This window comes from Cottoperca gobio, chromosome 19, assembly GCF_900634415.1.
Source record: "Cottoperca gobio chromosome 19, fCotGob3.1, whole genome shotgun sequence".
In the NCBI taxonomy this organism is placed as follows: domain Eukaryota; kingdom Metazoa; phylum Chordata; class Actinopteri; order Perciformes; family Bovichtidae; genus Cottoperca; species Cottoperca gobio.
This window is the reverse complement of record NC_041373.1, coordinates 18701643-18718560: the sequence shown is the minus strand read 5'-3', so window position 1 is coordinate 18718560 and position 16918 is coordinate 18701643. Positions and strand designations below refer to the sequence as shown.

The 16918-nt window shown below is 42.9% G+C and overlaps 2 protein-coding genes across 2 annotated transcripts in view; one reads left to right on the top strand and one right to left on the bottom strand.

Annotated features, from left to right (window-relative positions):
• The window catches only part of LOC115024794 (bone morphogenetic protein 2), a 2981-nt gene extending 648 nt beyond the window's left edge, over positions 1 to 2333 (top strand). Inside the window, exons 1-5 of the mRNA XM_029456637.1 lie at positions 1 to 235; positions 469 to 608; positions 726 to 842; positions 1095 to 1284; positions 1826 to 2333. The exon at positions 1 to 235 is cut by the window's left edge and continues 648 nt beyond it. Coding sequence (XP_029312497.1) covers positions 1 to 235; positions 469 to 608; positions 726 to 842; positions 1095 to 1284; positions 1826 to 2238 — 1095 coding nt within the window. The 3' untranslated portion in view covers positions 2239 to 2333. The remainder of the gene's footprint in view (positions 236 to 468; positions 609 to 725; positions 843 to 1094; positions 1285 to 1825) is intronic.
• Positions 2334 to 4658: 2325 nt separating this feature from the next.
• On the bottom strand, positions 4659 to 15343 carry LOC115024897 (uncharacterized). Its single transcript, XM_029456759.1, has 4 exons — positions 15198 to 15343; positions 11749 to 11795; positions 11584 to 11675; positions 4659 to 10255 (listed from the first exon to the last, which is right to left on the bottom strand). The coding sequence occupies exons 1-4, from the start codon at positions 15341 to 15343 to the stop codon at positions 4691 to 4693; spliced, it is 5850 nt and encodes a 1949-aa protein (XP_029312619.1). The 3' UTR covers positions 4659 to 4690.
• Positions 15344 to 16918: the final 1575 nt, after the last annotated feature.

Here is a 16918-nt window from a genome sequence, read left to right as displayed (position 1 = left end):
AGAGGTACGGCAGCCGGGCGCGAGGACGGTTTGGACACTACGAACACGGCGAGCGAGGAGCTGGACGCGATGTTACATTTGAAGGATTTACCTCCAAGTCCAGCGGTGGTTCCTCACAAGAAGGCGCCTCAGTTTATGTTGGATCTTTTTAATGCCGTGACAGTGTCCGACGGGAGCCTGAAGAGCCAGAAGGAGATTCTGGAAGGAAACATAGTGCGGAGTTTCGAGGATAAAGGTGAGTAAAACTACATGCATGCACGATTGTTTGGTGAGATTTTTGAAATTAGTTTTTGCCATAATGTTACAGCAGCATTAAATGTCCAAACGTGCGTAACTGCACGATAACAATTACGCACGTTTACGCGCGACTTATGTCCTTGTTAAACAGCTCATTTGAAAGACTTTACTACATTTCTTTATCAAAAGATTATTTTAACGTTTCACTAAAATATATTTTCCCGCCTACAGGTCATTTTGGAGAGAGGTTCCACTTCTTCAACCTGTCGTCTGTAGGCAGAGAGGAGCGAATGATCAAAGCAGAGTTCCGTTGGTTCAGAAAGAAACAGAAGTTTTACCTCGGAAAGTCATATGGGCCTCATTTCTACAAGGTAAATTGTCTTTAGGGTGCAATTATTTAGACTTTTCTCAAAGTAATGTTTGATGTTTGAGTAATGACACATCACCAGAGAGTTTTGTGACAGAGACTTTGTGTTGGGACTATCCAGGTGGATCTGTATGAGGTGCTGGACAGCCGAGTGAAGCCATGGAGAGGAAACCTCATCACCTCCAGACTGGTGCCACTGTACACTCAGGGATGGGAAGTCTTCAATGTCACTCAAACAGTAAGAGTTGCTCTATTTTTTGTTTAAGGTGAGACGAAAAAACATGTTGACAGGCTGATATCTATTAGTGCAATGTTTCACTCTGTTCACCTGCAGTGTCTCTTCATGTATTGTATTTTAAGCTATTGTGTTGCATGTTCTTGTGATTGAACGTGTCTAGATATGTGCTTCAGTGCAGTGAGACCTGATTACTTATAAAGAGAAGTTTATAAAGTATTTCCAATGTGTTTAACCCGTTGCTCTGAATGTCAGGTGTCAAAGTGGATCCGCAACAGTCAGGAGAATAACGGCATCCTTGTGGTGACGACGCTTCCTTCTGGAAACTGGATGGAGTCAGTGGCGTCCTCGTGGAAGCGGAATGGAGAGCTGACAGACACGAACGCCTACCTGGTCTTATTCTCAGACGACGGGAGGACAGGAGCATCAAACCAGTCGTACCTGGGTAAGGTGATGGGTGTCACATGGTTTCAATAGTCATTGCATAGGGAACCCCAAGAAATAAATATTAATTTAATAAAATGTAAAATGAATCAACAATTTGTCAAATAACTGAAGAAATTATTAAAACTTATATAATAAAAAAATATACAAAAACGTTATTATGAAATGTTATTTCATCATCAAGTTTCATCATAGCGGTATTGTATATTATTTTTTCATATATCTTTTCATAAAGACTTTTCCCCTCGATAATATTGTCAACGGCTCATGACATTGTTGTCACCTCCCTCCACCTTTCAGCCAATCACAATTCCCCTTCCCTCTCTTAAAGGGACAGTTCACCCCAAAAATACAATGTTTTTTATTTTATTTTGGGGTGAACTGCGCCTTTAAAGTAGTAAATGCAATATTTAGGTGTTATCTTATTTTAAAAACTGATTTTTTTGTTTCAATTCAGAAAATTCCTCTATATACTATGAATACCACAGATGCCAAAAATAAAATTCCTTTTTAGAATATGTTGCTATTATCTCTCTCCACAGGACAAGCCTCGCCTGCAGCAGCACCTGAGCTCCACGACCACCGCAGCAGGAGACGGCGTGCATCTCCTGGCTTCCTGCCCCACAGCCGCTCACAGTCCTGCCAGCGGGTACCCCTCTTCGTCGACTTCGAGGAGATCGGCTGGTCCGGCTGGATCATCTCCCCCCGAGGATACAACGCCTACCACTGCAAAGGTTCCTGCCCGTTCCCCCTAGGGGGAAGCCTCAAAGCGACCAACCACGCCACGGTGCGCTCCATCATGCACGCGCTCAAGCTCTCGAGCGATGAGGTGGAAGCGCCCTGCTGCGTCCCCGACAGACTCCAGTCCATCAGTTTGTTATATTTTGACGATGAGCAGAACGTGGTTTTGAAGCAGTATGACGACATGGTGGCATTAAGCTGCGGCTGTCACTGACTGGCCGCGCGTCTCCTTCGCTCTTTAACACCAGAACAATGAGGGATGGGGAGATGATGGTTTGCTTGACCGGATTAAAAAACTGTATTTTCGTGCATTTGTTTAAATATTGTATTATTTTGAGAAATAAAACAATTATTCCTCAGCTCTTAATCAGTTTGTCTAGTTTAGATTCCAAAACCTTCTCATGAGAGGATGCCCAAATATATATATATATATATATATATATATATATATATATATATATATATATATATATATATATATATATATTATATTGCCAGAGATGAAAACAGACAGTTTTAATGATCCACAGGTTTTGTTTTTTGTTTGTTATGAATTGAAGTTGAATTATAACATATTTTACTGGGGGTTCTGTCCATTACCAATGCTAAAGTGTCCATAAAACATCTAATAACATCGTCTTCTCTCGGAAGAAGCATTTTAATTTGCTATTATGTCACTACTTGGATTTGATTACATTCAATTAATATGTACAGACTGTTGATTGTTGTCCCAAACAAGGATTTCGATTTGGTTTTCTACCATTTTGAAACACAAAGGCAGTTAATTACCCAATGTTGATAAGCATTTGGAAACATGTGGGTTTCATAGCTTTCTCAGACCATTATATATATAATATATATCAATTATGTAATTGAATCACCAATTCTAACAGTTCCAATCCTTCTATTTAAAAGACATATAGATGGAGAAAGATACCAGAACAATAAAAGTCTGTATCAACAGTTGTTTTTTTATTGGAATGGATCACAGACACAATACAGCCCTGCGTTATTCTAGTTTAGAAAAATGCCAATGCAACAAACGTGCAAATCCAAATTCTCCGTCATGTCCTCTGCGTATTAAAAAACATTAATTGCAACAATGCCAGTTCAAGCTTTTAGACAGTATAAATTTTGTATCAAACACATTCAAAAGGTATAACTGCAATTTCAACTTCAGCATGCAATATAATTTTAGTGTTTAGTTGTGTGGTTGTGTAAAATCTATTACATACGACTGAAAGACGATTGTTTGAGTGAGTTCTGTTTGTGTCAAGTATCTCTAATGATAACTTAAGTGACTGCAAACTGTCTGGTGAACAAAATCAATCTCAAGGCAACACACTTTGCAGGTAATAAAACAAAAATACATCAATACCTGAAAAGCAGTGGAGACTCCACTACCACTGTAGTTGTAACAAACAGCATTTACAATAAATATTCCACATTTACATTCAAGCTTTCCCTCTCTGTTTACACGTAAATACATTATGTACATGGATCACCCATGTCCCTTATGTTTCTCATAAATTGCACATTATCTTACACATATCCTTAAACCCACATTCAAATAACAGCATTCGACAACAACCATCATTAATTGTACAAATTCGATATCTCCCGTCAGTTTTCAATCAAGTCACGAAACCATTCGAGGCCTCAGCAGCTTCACAAAGCCTGCGCAGCTTCTGTGCCTCATGTCAGTTAAGGCGAGGAAAGCAATATAGTGATCAGCTGCTTAACTTTGAAGGGAAAATTCACCCTGAACACTTTAATACTGTTCAAAATTATTGGCAAAAGAGCATAAGAAGCGTGGATTTTTCCTTTCAAACCTCGTGTCCTATCAGCTCGGACAGTCCAGCTCCTCAGTGCCCAGAAACTCTCCTAACATGTGGTCGTGCTGAGCATAGACAGGCTCCAAATATGGATGTCCATCCTGACAGTGCATTTGCCTCAACCTTGGATCCATATGAGGAGCTTGGATGATGGTGTTCTGAGCCATGGGAGACAGAGGCACCGGGACAAAACTGTGGTAAACAACCATAGGTGGGGTCAACACCTCGAAGGGGGATGCCTGAGGAACAGCAAACGCTGGCGGCTGGACTGGCAGCTGTACATAGCTTCCTGTTTCAGGATCAAAGAAGGTTTTCGTCTTGACTTGCACCGGCATGTCTACAAAGAAATACTGCCCGGAGTCTGGATCCTGGAGGATCTTACGTTGGGTCATAGGAAAGGACTGCGTAACAATGGCGTGCTCAATGCTAGACTGGCGAGACAGCTGACTGGTATGGCTGGTATGGCTGTTGTGGCTCGATTGACGGGAGAGGGTTGAAGGGTGAGGGTTCGGGTTAGGGTTAGGGTACGCATCAATACTGTGACTCCTTCTGTTTAGGTTGTCTCTGCTCACCTTGTCCCTGGCTCTGCCTCTCTGCTGAAGCTCGTCCATGATGGATTTTTCAATTCGTTGGGTTCTTGGATCAAGCTTCTCGTTGACTGATGTATCGGTGCTGAGCCTGCGCTCTGCTTTTTCTCCTAGGTACCTATCAATGCTTTGTGATCGTTTGAATGGCCTGTCCGACGTGGGTCTGTCGCTGAGCTGAGTTTTGTAAACAGGTACATTACTGATGACCCTATCGTTACTGTAGTGTCTTTGCTCTGGCTTATCTCTAATGTGTTTGTTGCTGCTGCGACCTTGTCCTTTCTGTTGCAACACTGGGCAGTGCTTCATTGTTCTGGGAACTGCTTTCCACAGAATCATGGCTCTGTCTCTGAGTCTTGTGGCGTACGTCTGTCTGATTGTGATGGTGGTTTTCACTGTTGTGGCCTCTTCTTTCACACGGTAGCTGCTCACTTTGGTCGTGACTGTCTTTGCCGTGCTGACTTTCATTGTGACGATGACCGTCGTCAGTCTTTTCTCTGTGATTTATCTCACTGCTCTTGCTAGTTGTTCTACTGCTGCTGCTTTTGTGCTCGGATTTGTCGCTCTTGTGTCTATCCACTCTTTGTTTGCTGCTGCTTTGAGACGACTTGTGGGGCGACTTCTGTGCCTCCTCCTTCTTCATCCTTCTATTTCCCAGCTTAATGGCTTTCAGAACAGCCTTTTCAGATTTGGGTAAGACAACTGGTGGTTTAGGCAGCCCTGTTTGGCTTTCACTACCACTGCAGGTGGACCCAGACCGTTCACTGGGAACCTTCGAAACTCCACCATTCGCTCCCAGCTCATCAGCGGTGTCAGCTGTGCTTGTTATTAAGCTCTCCACTCCTTCAGATGACGGACTCACGCCAGACAATCTGTCTTCCTCCTGTGGGACAGTGAGGAACCCTCCAACTTGTGGTGTCTTTGGGTTTTCGCTTTGAAGATTTGAAGGAGACAGCAGCAGGTAAGGTAAAATGTTTGATTGAATATCTTTAGGATTGAAGACTTCATCCGGGATCGGTGTGCTACCTCTGGTGACAGGCTCATTAGCCGGAGGGAGCTCTGGATTTTCCTTCACTTGATGTAACTCCTCTCCCCTCTCTGAAGCACTCAGAATCCCTCTTGGTGACCACGGTTGGACAGTCTTCAACTTCACCTTATTACAAGTGTTGTCTTTGACCTTAAATAAGGCAGGGATCCCCAAAGTTGGTGAGAAAATGTTGGAGGGCGACATTGGTGTCTGATTATTTTCATCATGAGCTAAGGCTGGATCTGCCGTGGTATTGCCTCTTTCTTTGCTGTCCATGTACGCTACTTCTGTTTCTTTCTGAGGAGATGTTATTGGTTGCTTTACAACCTCCGGCTCGCTTTCATGTTCACTCAACGAATAATATTCCACTTCCGTCCTCTCCGAATCCTGTTTTGTGTTTTGTGAAATATTCCGCGTCACTTCATCAACCTCATCCACCTCTCCAATCAAGTTCTCCAGAGAGTGGTACACGTTTGACTCTGTCTCAGTGTTTCTGTGAAGTGCACTCTCTGCAGAGAAGTAGGATGATTTTGAGGACAAGCTGCCTTGATCGGGTGGGCTCTGATTGATGCTTATACCATTTACCAGTAGTAAGGGTGATATTATATCCCTGGGCATTTCACCAAGAGCCTCTGCATGCACATGTATTTCCTCACTTGCTATATTTATTTTGTCAGGTTCTTCTGGCACTAAATTATTAGTTACATTGTCATCTGGTGTTTTTAAATGGTCTGGTTTTAGGGGAGCCTTCCGCTTAACCTTGTATGTTTCCTGCGGCCTGGCATTGCTTTTTTCAAACATGGCTTCCCTTGTTGGGCTCATATCTACTTGCAAGTTAAATGCCTTATTTTCATTTCCTCTTGACTCTGGTGATAAAAACAATCTATTTTCAGATTGTGGGTATTTTAAAGGTGAGATGGACTCACATATAATTGCATTATTCATCACATCCCACCTCTCTTTAACAGGACTGGTTCCACTTTGACCGGCTTCTCTTGTGGACAGGTCACTATCTACTTTTTGTTTTACTGAGCCCGTACTCCTCATCTCTTTTAAGTGTACCTCACCATATTCACACTTTACATCTTCGTTAAAGATATCCTCTTCTCTTACATCTTTCAAACTATCTGTCTCCTTAGTAACACTTCCATCTCTTCTACTCCCTCCCTTTTTGCTCCTAGGCGGAACAGGAGGAGCATCTCCCTTTTTGTCTTCATTTTGGTTCATCAGACTCTCTCCGCTCTCTTCAGATATTTGTCTCACTATGTCTCTCAAATTCACATCTTCTGATTCATAGCTAGGATCGTCAATTTTGTCCATCCCAGGTACCGCAAACCGACCAGCTGATCTGTGAGTCTCACCAAGTGGAGGCTCAGTTTGTGACAGGATCTGTCTCATGTGATTGTGGTCTCTTAAGTTACCTAACCTCTCTTTTAAATCTTTCTCTTTTAGTGCCACAGTGCTGCCATTTTGTTTGTCCATGGCTTCTGTCATAGATTCTTTCATGGCTTTCTTACGTTGCTGTACCCTTGTTACATAACTTTCATCAGCGTTCTCATCAAATATTGGATTTGAATCCTGCTCTGTGGATCTATTCTTTCTCTTCTGCCTGTCTGAGATGATCTCTTCAAGAGCCATTTTTGCTCTGTCATAGTTGTTATTTATAAGTGTTTTGTTTACTATGACGTTATTGTCTACCTTTGTGAAAGTCTCATGCTTGTTCTGATCCTTCTCTTTCTGTGAAAATAGTTCTCTCTTAAACGTTGTGTTCCCTCTCATAGACAGCATGCCCTTCTTAATATTCCTCAGCTCCCTTGAGATCAAATCATTCTTAGCCCTCGTCTCCTCGTCTATGTTAATAACACCTGATGTGTTCTTTGTGGTGTCCAGAACACGATCGCCAAGCCTTGCTTTCTCCAGCTCTTTCAAAGCATGCAAATCATTAATTATATGCTCGCTGTCTCTAAGCGACATCGTCTCCTCATCCGCTTCCATTCCTGTCTTCACTTTCAGATCACCTTCCTCAAACTCATCTCCTTGTTCATCATCTGTCTCTGCATATCTCTGATATTTTATGTAATTGTTCTGTCTGGCTGAGAATACATGTTTAAGTTTGCCCTGTTTCTGAAGCGATTCCTTTTCGTTTGGTGGTAGATCTAATTGTGCATCCCCCGAATCACCATTAGTGAGCTTGTCCACATTATATGTTTGCTGGTTGTCAAGAGAGAGTTGAATATCAGATTTAGCAAAATTTCTCTTTGGAACTGGCGGGGGCTCTTTCTTGACAATACCTCTTCTGCCGACCATTGTTGGTTCATTTCTACTCTGAGATAAAACATTGTTGTTTTCTGGCTCAGAACTCTCCCTCTTGCTGACAAACATTTCTTTTGAATAGAACTTCATATCTATTTCTTTCTCTCTCAGTTCTTCTGTGTCTGCAATGTGCTTATTCATGTTACCTGAGTGCGCTTCAGATAGAGCTTTGTGTTTGGCTGCATTAATTGCTTCCCTTGCTGCTCTGATCACGTCTGTTGTACTTATGGATTGTCCACTAGTACATTTTTCCTTAGAGCTGAAGTATTTTTCTTTAATGTCTTTCACAGGTCGTTTTGCTTTGTCTGGTACATTTGGTGCTCTTTTCCCTACTGATACATTTGATGACAACCCCTCTTTCTCAAGTGCATCGGGTGCAAATATGGGTGAACGATCTTTGTTGACATTTAAAGTATTTGGTGAAAGCCCTGTGTTTTTTGGCAGTTCTTTTGGAGAGAGTTCTTTGTTTAGCGTGAGTAGTAAAAGTTCATTTGTCTCAGTCGGTTGGTCTACATGTATAGGAGCACCGGGGCTCAGAGGGACTAGAAGATACTTCATGTCACTGTCAACAGGGTTGGCTTTCTTGTACAAATTCAGAGACGGGTAGTTCTGCTTTTTAGCCTTGGGATTCTTTTTTGAGTGTATAAAGGGGGAGATGGGGTTCTCCTCACCAAGACTACCTGCAGCCTCCCTTTTGGTTTGCAATAGATTTGATAACAAATAATCATCTGAAAGAGGTCTATCAGTATCATTCTTAGTATGACCAAAAGTTGGGGTGCTGTTAGATTCCAAAACAGGACTGCAGACTGTCTGTCCATCTTTTAAAATGGCAGGAGTGCTTAAGCCTGACGCATAACCCTCAGAGAAAGCTTGTGGGTATTTCAGATGATCTGATTGTGGAGATTGGATGCCACCCTCAGGCACTTCTAATGCTTTGAATTTAGGAGGGCTGTAACGGCTTTTCACCCTTTTCCTGTTGTCTTTGAGGTTGAAGAGGATGCTCGAGGCGAGTGCTTTGTAGCTGTCCCGCTTGACTGGAGGTTCAGGGGTCAGTTTGGCCTCAGAGTGTGGTCTTAGTGGGAGGTCGAGTGCAGAGAGCGAGAAGACAGTTTGGAGGATTTCTGATGTTTCTGTCGGTTGTCTGGAGGGAATTAGGGGAGTCATCAGCTGGCAGATGCTGAACGGAGTCGATGCCAAAGAGCTGACTTCCTCAATTGCTTTCACCTCCACAGATCTAGCTTCCTTTTTGACCAACCAAGGACTTTCATCCAATGTTTTTAAACAGTTTTCCTGAGGTGGTATCCCAGGCTGATTGAGTGGAATCACACTTCTTGCCCGGGACCTGTTGCGCCTCCAGGGGGCAGCACTCCCATCCCCTCCTTCTGATGAGCACCTCTTCTCAGCCGGAGTGGCTGAGGGCTTTGGCAGGACTTTTGGCGGAGGAGGGGGAGGGATGGGTTTAGGAGCAATGGGAGGAGGGGGCTCAACTGCCGCTTTCTGGCCTGACTGTGCCTCCTCTGTATGCAGAGTCTCTTTTCTGTGTGCCTCTGTCAGCTCCTTGTAAAAAGACAAGTCATACCATTTAGGTATATTGTCTGTGGGGAGAATAGTGGTGTCCTCTTGGCCAAAGGGGAACCGGTTAAAATCTCTCCATGTTTGGAAAGGGCTAAACTCGCTGTGGAGGAAAAAGTTTTTAATGTTAAGTTTCCTGACTTTAATGGTGGATTTCCCATTTTTGCTCTTTGAGGATTTTCCTGAGGGAAGAGCAGCATCTTTGCATGTTTTGCTTGATGAACCATCACCAGAGTGAAGCCAATGATGGTCCTTGTAATGTCCATCTGTGAGATTAGTCTGATAATCCGAGGAGAATTCCGATAGCTCTCTTTGGATGCTGCGAAGTGCAGACTTATCCCACGATTCCCCGTTAGAATCTGTTGTACCTCCATTTTTGATCAACATCCCGTCACAGCTTTCCTCTGTGGCACTTAATGATTTCAGGAACGACGACATGTGGGATATATTCTTCTGTTGCTGCTGTTTCCACGGCTGGGCATAGTTCTTGTCAGTTTTGCTTTGCCCTTGGTTTTTAGATTCCTTGTGATGACTCTTTTTAAGAGGATCCCCCACTAAAGGTTTGTGGCAGCTGAAAGGTGAGTATCCATACAATAGCTCGTCATTGTAAACCGCCTCATCTCCAACGCAGAGACTTCGAAAGGCCCGATCGGTGAGAGTGCTGACCTCACGATCGGTCTCGTCCATGAACAAGTCGGTGAAGCCGTTGGGGAAGCGATGGTGGAGCATGCTCCCCACCCGATGGCTCATGTGTCGCTTTTCCACACAGGTCATGATGTCAACAGCCTCCTTTTGGTCTCGTGCATAACCTGTCCTCCACAGCTCCTGCAGCTCTGTCGATCCTTTGGTTTTTGTCCAACTCAGGTTGACATTAGGGAAGTGGTGGGATATGTAAACTTCCTAAAACAAGACAGTGAAAAAAGTGTCAGTGTTCAAACTTAGTAGTAAAACCAATCGTGTCACTCACTCATTGTAAGCAGTTATCATTTCAGAATTTGGGAATTTCAAATATTCATGAAAAGGTTGTTTGATGAATATAATGACTATAAAAGGTTTTGAACTCTGTAGTTGCACTGATGACCTTTATGTACACGACATGTGGCAGCTTCACCCATGCTGTCACTATGCAGGCAGCAGACAAACACTTCATGCCATGCGCTTGGCTATTTTAAGCACTGTATTCTGCCTTAAGCTGTGAGCTCTACGCATACTGTTAGTAACTATGAGAACAGCTCCTAGTCCATTTATAGAAACCTGATTAGAAAAGATGCTCATGTTCATTGCTCATGTGTGCATTTCAGCTTTGTTATCTTTTTCACATTTAATGGGTTGCTATATAGACAATTCCTCTGTAAAGCTCCAGAACAATATTCTTGCCTCTAAGTTTACACCACAGAGCGGAGGAAATGTAAATCATCACATCAGTCACAGAGCGCCTCAGCAGCTGCTCGACTGTAGCTTACTTTAGCTATCTGGGTGAGGTCTTAGAATAGCTCATTAACCCATTTATGCGCCCTGACCTGGGAGCATAGCCGCTGGCATATAACTCAACTCACCGACTATCTGCTTAAACATGACTCTCCTTATAAGCAGATGAGGTTGAGACAAATATAAACACAGACATCCAATGATTCAATGGTGTGTTTGATTGTATCTGTACATTAAAACAGTAGTTTGAAAGCAAACTCAGTTGCCAAGAGCCGTTCATGTTCACTGTCAAGGCTGATTTGTATGGCGGTAGGTGTGTTTACAACAGCCAATAAGACAAATTATTATCATTCTTATTATTGAAAACTAACAACCGGGTAAAATTGCTAGAACGTTTTGACTTTACTGTATCTTTAGTCTGACTTGCAGAATGTTTTGGCTTTCCAGGAGACTTTGGTAGCCAACCAACAGAGATCAGTTAGCAACCACGGTACTTTCCCAGCATCTGCTCGTGTATTTATACCCGAGGAATGAGGTAGCCCAGTTAACTATACTGTATATAGGCGCAACTATTGTAATATTATCTTATATTTTTCCCTAAAGATGTGTAAATATTAGTGAAAATGATTTGACACTATACATGTGTATTGATTGTATAGGCCCTTGTGCTGTAGGTCTTTTTGGACAAATTTAAAACTTCTTCTAAATAGTATTCTGTCCACTGTCCCTTATATTACCATAGTTATTACAGTATTTTTCATGTCTTTGTAAACATCCATATAACCACACTGCTCCCTCACCTTGGTGATGGGTCTTTCATGCTGAGTGTAACCGTCCAATCTAGACTTTGGTATCAAACACAAATCCTCAATGTAGAATCCAGTGTGGAAACCTGCTGAGAACAAATTCAGCGGTTGTCATTCATGGTAAAAAAAAACAACAACAAAGAAACAAAGAAAACTCACCAAAGTGAGTCAAGCCTTCAGATCCATGTTCCACTGTGGCCAGGGTCCTGATAGCGAGCTCAGAAGATCAAAATAGACGCACAAGTCGGTGTGGCCAAACTAAGCAGCAACACAGGACGCAGCTAGCTAGCTCACATTGGAATAACCAGTGGGTGTCGAGTGGCAGGACAAGGCAGGCCAGCAGGATGAAATGGACACTGTCATTGGTTATTTTTGTAACTAAGCAGCGAGGGCTGATTGGCTCCCTCGTTGACCATTTTTTTAGGCACCTTTGAAAAGATGTCAATGAAGATGAGGCATCGATACTTTGTCCCGGTGGAGACAATACAACTGGGTGGGGTGTACTTACCATTGGCTAACATTTAGCTTGTGACTAATTTTGCCTCTGTCACCCAGAGAAACAAGCTTTCTGATATAGCAGATTGCATCACACAACTTCAAATTAGCGTAGCAGTCCCTGGAGAGAAGAAGTAGCTGGAGGTTGCTGTTCCTCCTGATACGAGGGGCTGGGCTCATTCTTGTTGTCCAAGCTCTGTTTACAAGGCCGTGATGTGGACATGAAATTGTGTGACTGGGTAGTCTAGTTTTAGGACCAATGCAGCTGTTGTTGCTATGAGATTAATCTGAAATGGAGGGAAGCATTTTGTTGACTTGATACCCTTGGTGAGTCAAAGGATGAGGTCACATGTGAAGGTTGACGCTGTGCATTCCTTAAATGGAGAAAGTCGAGTGTTTAATAAATAGTTTGGCTCAACTTGTCACGAGAGAACAATATGAACAGCCCGCTGCCTTTATATAGCATCGCCATCATCTGTCGCATCTGTTTCAAGAGAGTATGAGAACAAAATGTGTTTTGAAAGCGTGGAATCACAATAACTGTTGAGCCCTCATTGGACGCAACAACAACTCAATGACTCCATGGCCCCTTCATCCACAGTGTGTGGCTTTGCCCCATCAAGGTGCCATATTTAAGCCGGTCTATTTCTGTCATGTTGTATTTCAAAAGGTAACAGCCTGCCTCTCTGCCGACTGCCCCTTCCACACTGCAGCAAAGCAGTCAAATTCTAACCTTGCACATGTTAGTTGACTGGCTTCAACCAGAAGCACAGACTCTCTCCTGCAAAAAGGTACAAAACTGGATGTAAACATTTACACAAATCATTTCATTATTCTCTTGTATTCCAAAGAATATAATGATTGCACTTGCAGACAACGTGGTGCGTTCAACAGGGAAAAGTCCCCGCATTGTTTTGGGGAGATAGACTTACTTGCTGAGCAGAGTGTGAATATCATGTTGTGAGGTACTGTATGTGAGGGCATTTCCCTTTTACTGTCTGCACTCATGTCTTGCCCAGAATAAGGCCTCACATGGGCCTGCCCCCGCCCCTCCTCCTCCAGCTCTTTACTCACCTTTCTCCCTTTGCCTCCAACACCCAGTGCTTCAGCCAGCTACACAGTTATTCTTTTAGTCCTTGCCAATAAGCTAACTAGTGCTACAGAAGGATGAGCCATTGCAAACTGTAAAACTGTAAACTTGAAAGATGGCTGATTGTTGTTTCTTGTCTGCAACAAGAGTCCGAGGCAAGTTCATAATTTAAGGTGAGCCAATGAGTGAACTATGTTAGCAGATCTGACCAATAGAGAGACAGACTCTTCAAAGTGCACAAAGCAACACGTGCACTTTCTCACTCGCTTGACAGACTTTATGATGAAGCTGTGTTGTTATATTTTGCAGACTGTTACTGAGCAAACATTTGGACAGAAGAGACATGAGTTATCTGTTATACCTTTTCATTTTTCAGTTTAATCTTTTTCCTCAGCAGACAGAAAGGTGAGTAGGACAACAGACACCGCAGACTGAAGTCCAGTGCCCTGGGGTCAAGACTCTTTGTTTGTGCCTTTATGACTGACACCCACAAGTGTTGTGGTCGGCTGTGAAACCACAGGGAGCCTGCAAGCAGCCTGGCTCATGCTCCTTCATGCCCACTGAGAAGTGGGACAGACAGGCAGACAGGCAGGCAGACAGGCAGGCAGACAGGCAGCCAGGGTAACTGGCCTTCAGGACTGACAGTCTAGTAAACCCAGGTATGGTAACTCGATAGGACAGCTGAGGCAGATAAAAACCTCTTCCTTATGTCAATGCATCCAGATAAGTGGGCAGAATAAGCACAAAGGCTAGCTGTGTGTTGTGATGGTAAGATAACGTTGGACGAAGTTTAAGTACTTTAAGTAACAGTAGTAATACCAGACAGTAGAAATACTCTGTTACAGCTAAAAGTCCTGCATTCAAAAGTTCTCATGCTGCACACCGACCCATTTCTGAATAATGTCTATTAGAGGTTTTTCAAAGTGAGAGGCGGACCTCCCCAGAGAGACACCAGTAAATGGAAGGGGGGGGGGGGGGGGCAGTCTCTTTAAAACCCCTGATATATATTAATGTGCTCATCACTTTAGTGTTGCAGCTGCTAAAAGAGGAGCTTATTCTTTACTGTAACCTATATATATATATATATATATATATATATATATATATATATATATATATATATATATATATATACTGCCGTGTAGCTTGTGAATTTCACCAAGAGTTAAATAAAGTTTTATCTTAACATTTGATTAATGATTGGGGACTGCAATAACTGATACTGGCGGCCGACCAATCAGAGGAGAGCAATAACACGTGACACCATCATCGCATGAAGAAGTCGAGATGTTACACAGCAGACACGCTATCGCTATAACGTGAACCTGGACCTTGACCTTGATGTTTTATTGTTAGTAATAAATCTGAGGAGTATCAAGTCTGCCGTGGAAACATCTGGCCCACAAATCAGTCAGCTGGTACAAGCTAAAAACACCTGACAGAATATACAAACTTCAAACTTTTCTTTACTCGTCGATGCTAAACTGTGTCCAGAACTCACATCAAGATACAGTCTGAGTGGAGGATTGACATCTGGATGTTGTAGTTCATAATATTTCTGGTAAACTGCCCTATGAAGCTCTAATTAAGACCAAAATCAGACTTTTTCACATCTGTTTTACCATATTACGTTATTATTCCATAGAAATGTATCATTTCTGTGAAAACAACATATAAAACTACAAAGTAGAGTTAAAAAAAACTAACTTTAGTAACTGCACTCTCGGATATGAAGCTGAAGCTGTGTTACAGCTAACTTGACAGCTAACATAAGCTAGCTAGTGAGTTAGCCAAGGCTAGCCTTAGCTAAAAGTAAAATTACTTGATTTTCCCCAAGCTGTGTCTGACGAGGGTCAGACCGGCGTCATCTGACCCGAGTTCAACCCGTCTTTTGTCAATTCAAACCAAACCAGTCGGAGCAGGTTCATCCCTCGTCATGAAATTTAAATACGACCTGGGAGCAATGCATGACATACCTCAGGTGAACCCTATTTTGTGTTGCTGCCAGTTTCAGGCTTTGTACCAAAGCACATCGATGTAAACATGATATTGTTTGTTGCAGTGAAGGTCGTCATATTGTCCGTCTGCAGGACTTTGTATCTTGACTTTGGGCTGAGCGTTGAAGCCGCAGAGCGCTGTCAGACGGCCCATGTGCTGCTTGCTGGACATGACACATTATGTAAGAGGTTGCGCTCTGGTCACTGGAAACTTTATCTCTCCCAACACTCTGGCTCACGGGCTGAAATGACTGTAGACTGATATATAACACATAGACTGTCTCATGACAAGTCACAGGTTCAATCCCTGCCACAGCCAACACTTTGAACTCCACTTTACGACCTTCAGAAAAGGTGCTCGCAAAAGCGTGTTTCAGAATCTAATACAATCCTACAATATGCTGACACAAGGATTAACGAATGAATGAAGTTATTCAGTTTCCTTGTTTATTGATAAGCTGATTTCTGCTGAAGCTGCATTTACTCTAGTTCTCATTTCAGGTCTCACATACAGTAACAACAGGCCGGGTCCCAGAGCTACCAGAGGATTGCGACTGGGGTTGTTAAAATGTAAGATAGCCACCAGCTGAGTGTGCATGCTCTGTTTCAGTAACACCCGGCTGCACGCTCAGTCAGACCTCCCCACGCGCAGTACCACTCCTCTGGCTGTTGGGGTCTGAACAGGAGCCGCTCAACGGTAGCTTGGCATGGAATTGATCCTTTCTTTATTTTTTCCTTGCCTGTCTACAACTTAAAATCCCACTCTAGACATGGTGGACGTCAGAATAAGGGTCTAAAATCCCAAGATCGATCTTTTAATATGTCTCTTCCCTGGATGCATGTTCGTCTCAAGAGGCCATCCTTTGGTTCTCTGCACGACGGCCACATGAGAGACGAGCTGCACAAAAGCGAAGCCACATGCACAATTTGCAAAATAATAAGTAAGCACTGCGGAATACTGCAGGTGCTTGAAAGCATCACTTCATGGTGACATATCATTGTGCAACAGTCCGTACTGTGCAGACACTGAGCTCCGTGTTCTCTGATCTCAACAACACTGAAGTGTTTCCTGCTTCCTGTCTGAACGGTGGCTTAAAAATATTTCACTGGAAAAAAAGCGTGTTTCAGAGAATCTGCCGCTGACGAGTGTGAGAGGAGACGGAGCCGACTGAACAGAGGAACCAGGCGGGTCAACAGGTTACGCTGGACACACGACAAGTTAGAGGTGATTTCTAATGAGTCAACTGTAACACCTACAACATGACTCATATAACAAACTGGTTGTTGAAACATTCATTCTGCAACAATAAGTGAAATACTCAGTTGTTTGTTATTCAATTCTGTGTAAAGTTATTTCATTTTAAAGCAAAATCTTAAAGGGTCAGTTCGGCTGAATGACATTATCTTTTTAATTATCCAACCTTCGTGTTCTCGAGCCGTTTAGATACGTCATGAGCCAGAATCTTAATCTACTTGGTACCTGACAAACGTTTCCTCTAATCGTTGCTCTTTTTCACTAAACAACTGGATGATTCAATGCATTTAAGGTCTAGTCCACAAGTACAATGTCATGTTGTTGTTTTTAAAGGTAGATTGTTATGCGTTTTGGCCTTTTGTGAGACTGCACAACTGTTTTCAACATTGCTGCCGGCTCACACACAGACAATAGACGATGCAGTGACAGAATCTTGACTCATATTTGAACAGCGTCGCCTAGTTTGACAGTTTGACGCCGCGTTAGAGATTC

What these genes read in the sequence shown, in the direction of transcription:
- LOC115024897 (XM_029456759.1), bottom strand. Translation starts at nt 15,343, where the DNA reads ATGTCCAGCAAGCAGCACATGGGCCGTCTGACAGCGCTCTGCGGCTTC. An exon ending in GTTTACATCGATGTGCTTTG is followed by an intron (nt 11,796 to 15,197) that starts GTACAAAGCCTG and finishes GCTCGCTATCAG; the next exon opens with GACCCTGGCCACAGTGGAAC. An exon ending in TGAAGGCTTGACTCACTTTG is followed by an intron (nt 11,676 to 11,748) that starts GTGAGTTTTCTT and finishes TGTTCTCAGCAG; the next exon opens with GTTTCCACACTGGATTCTAC.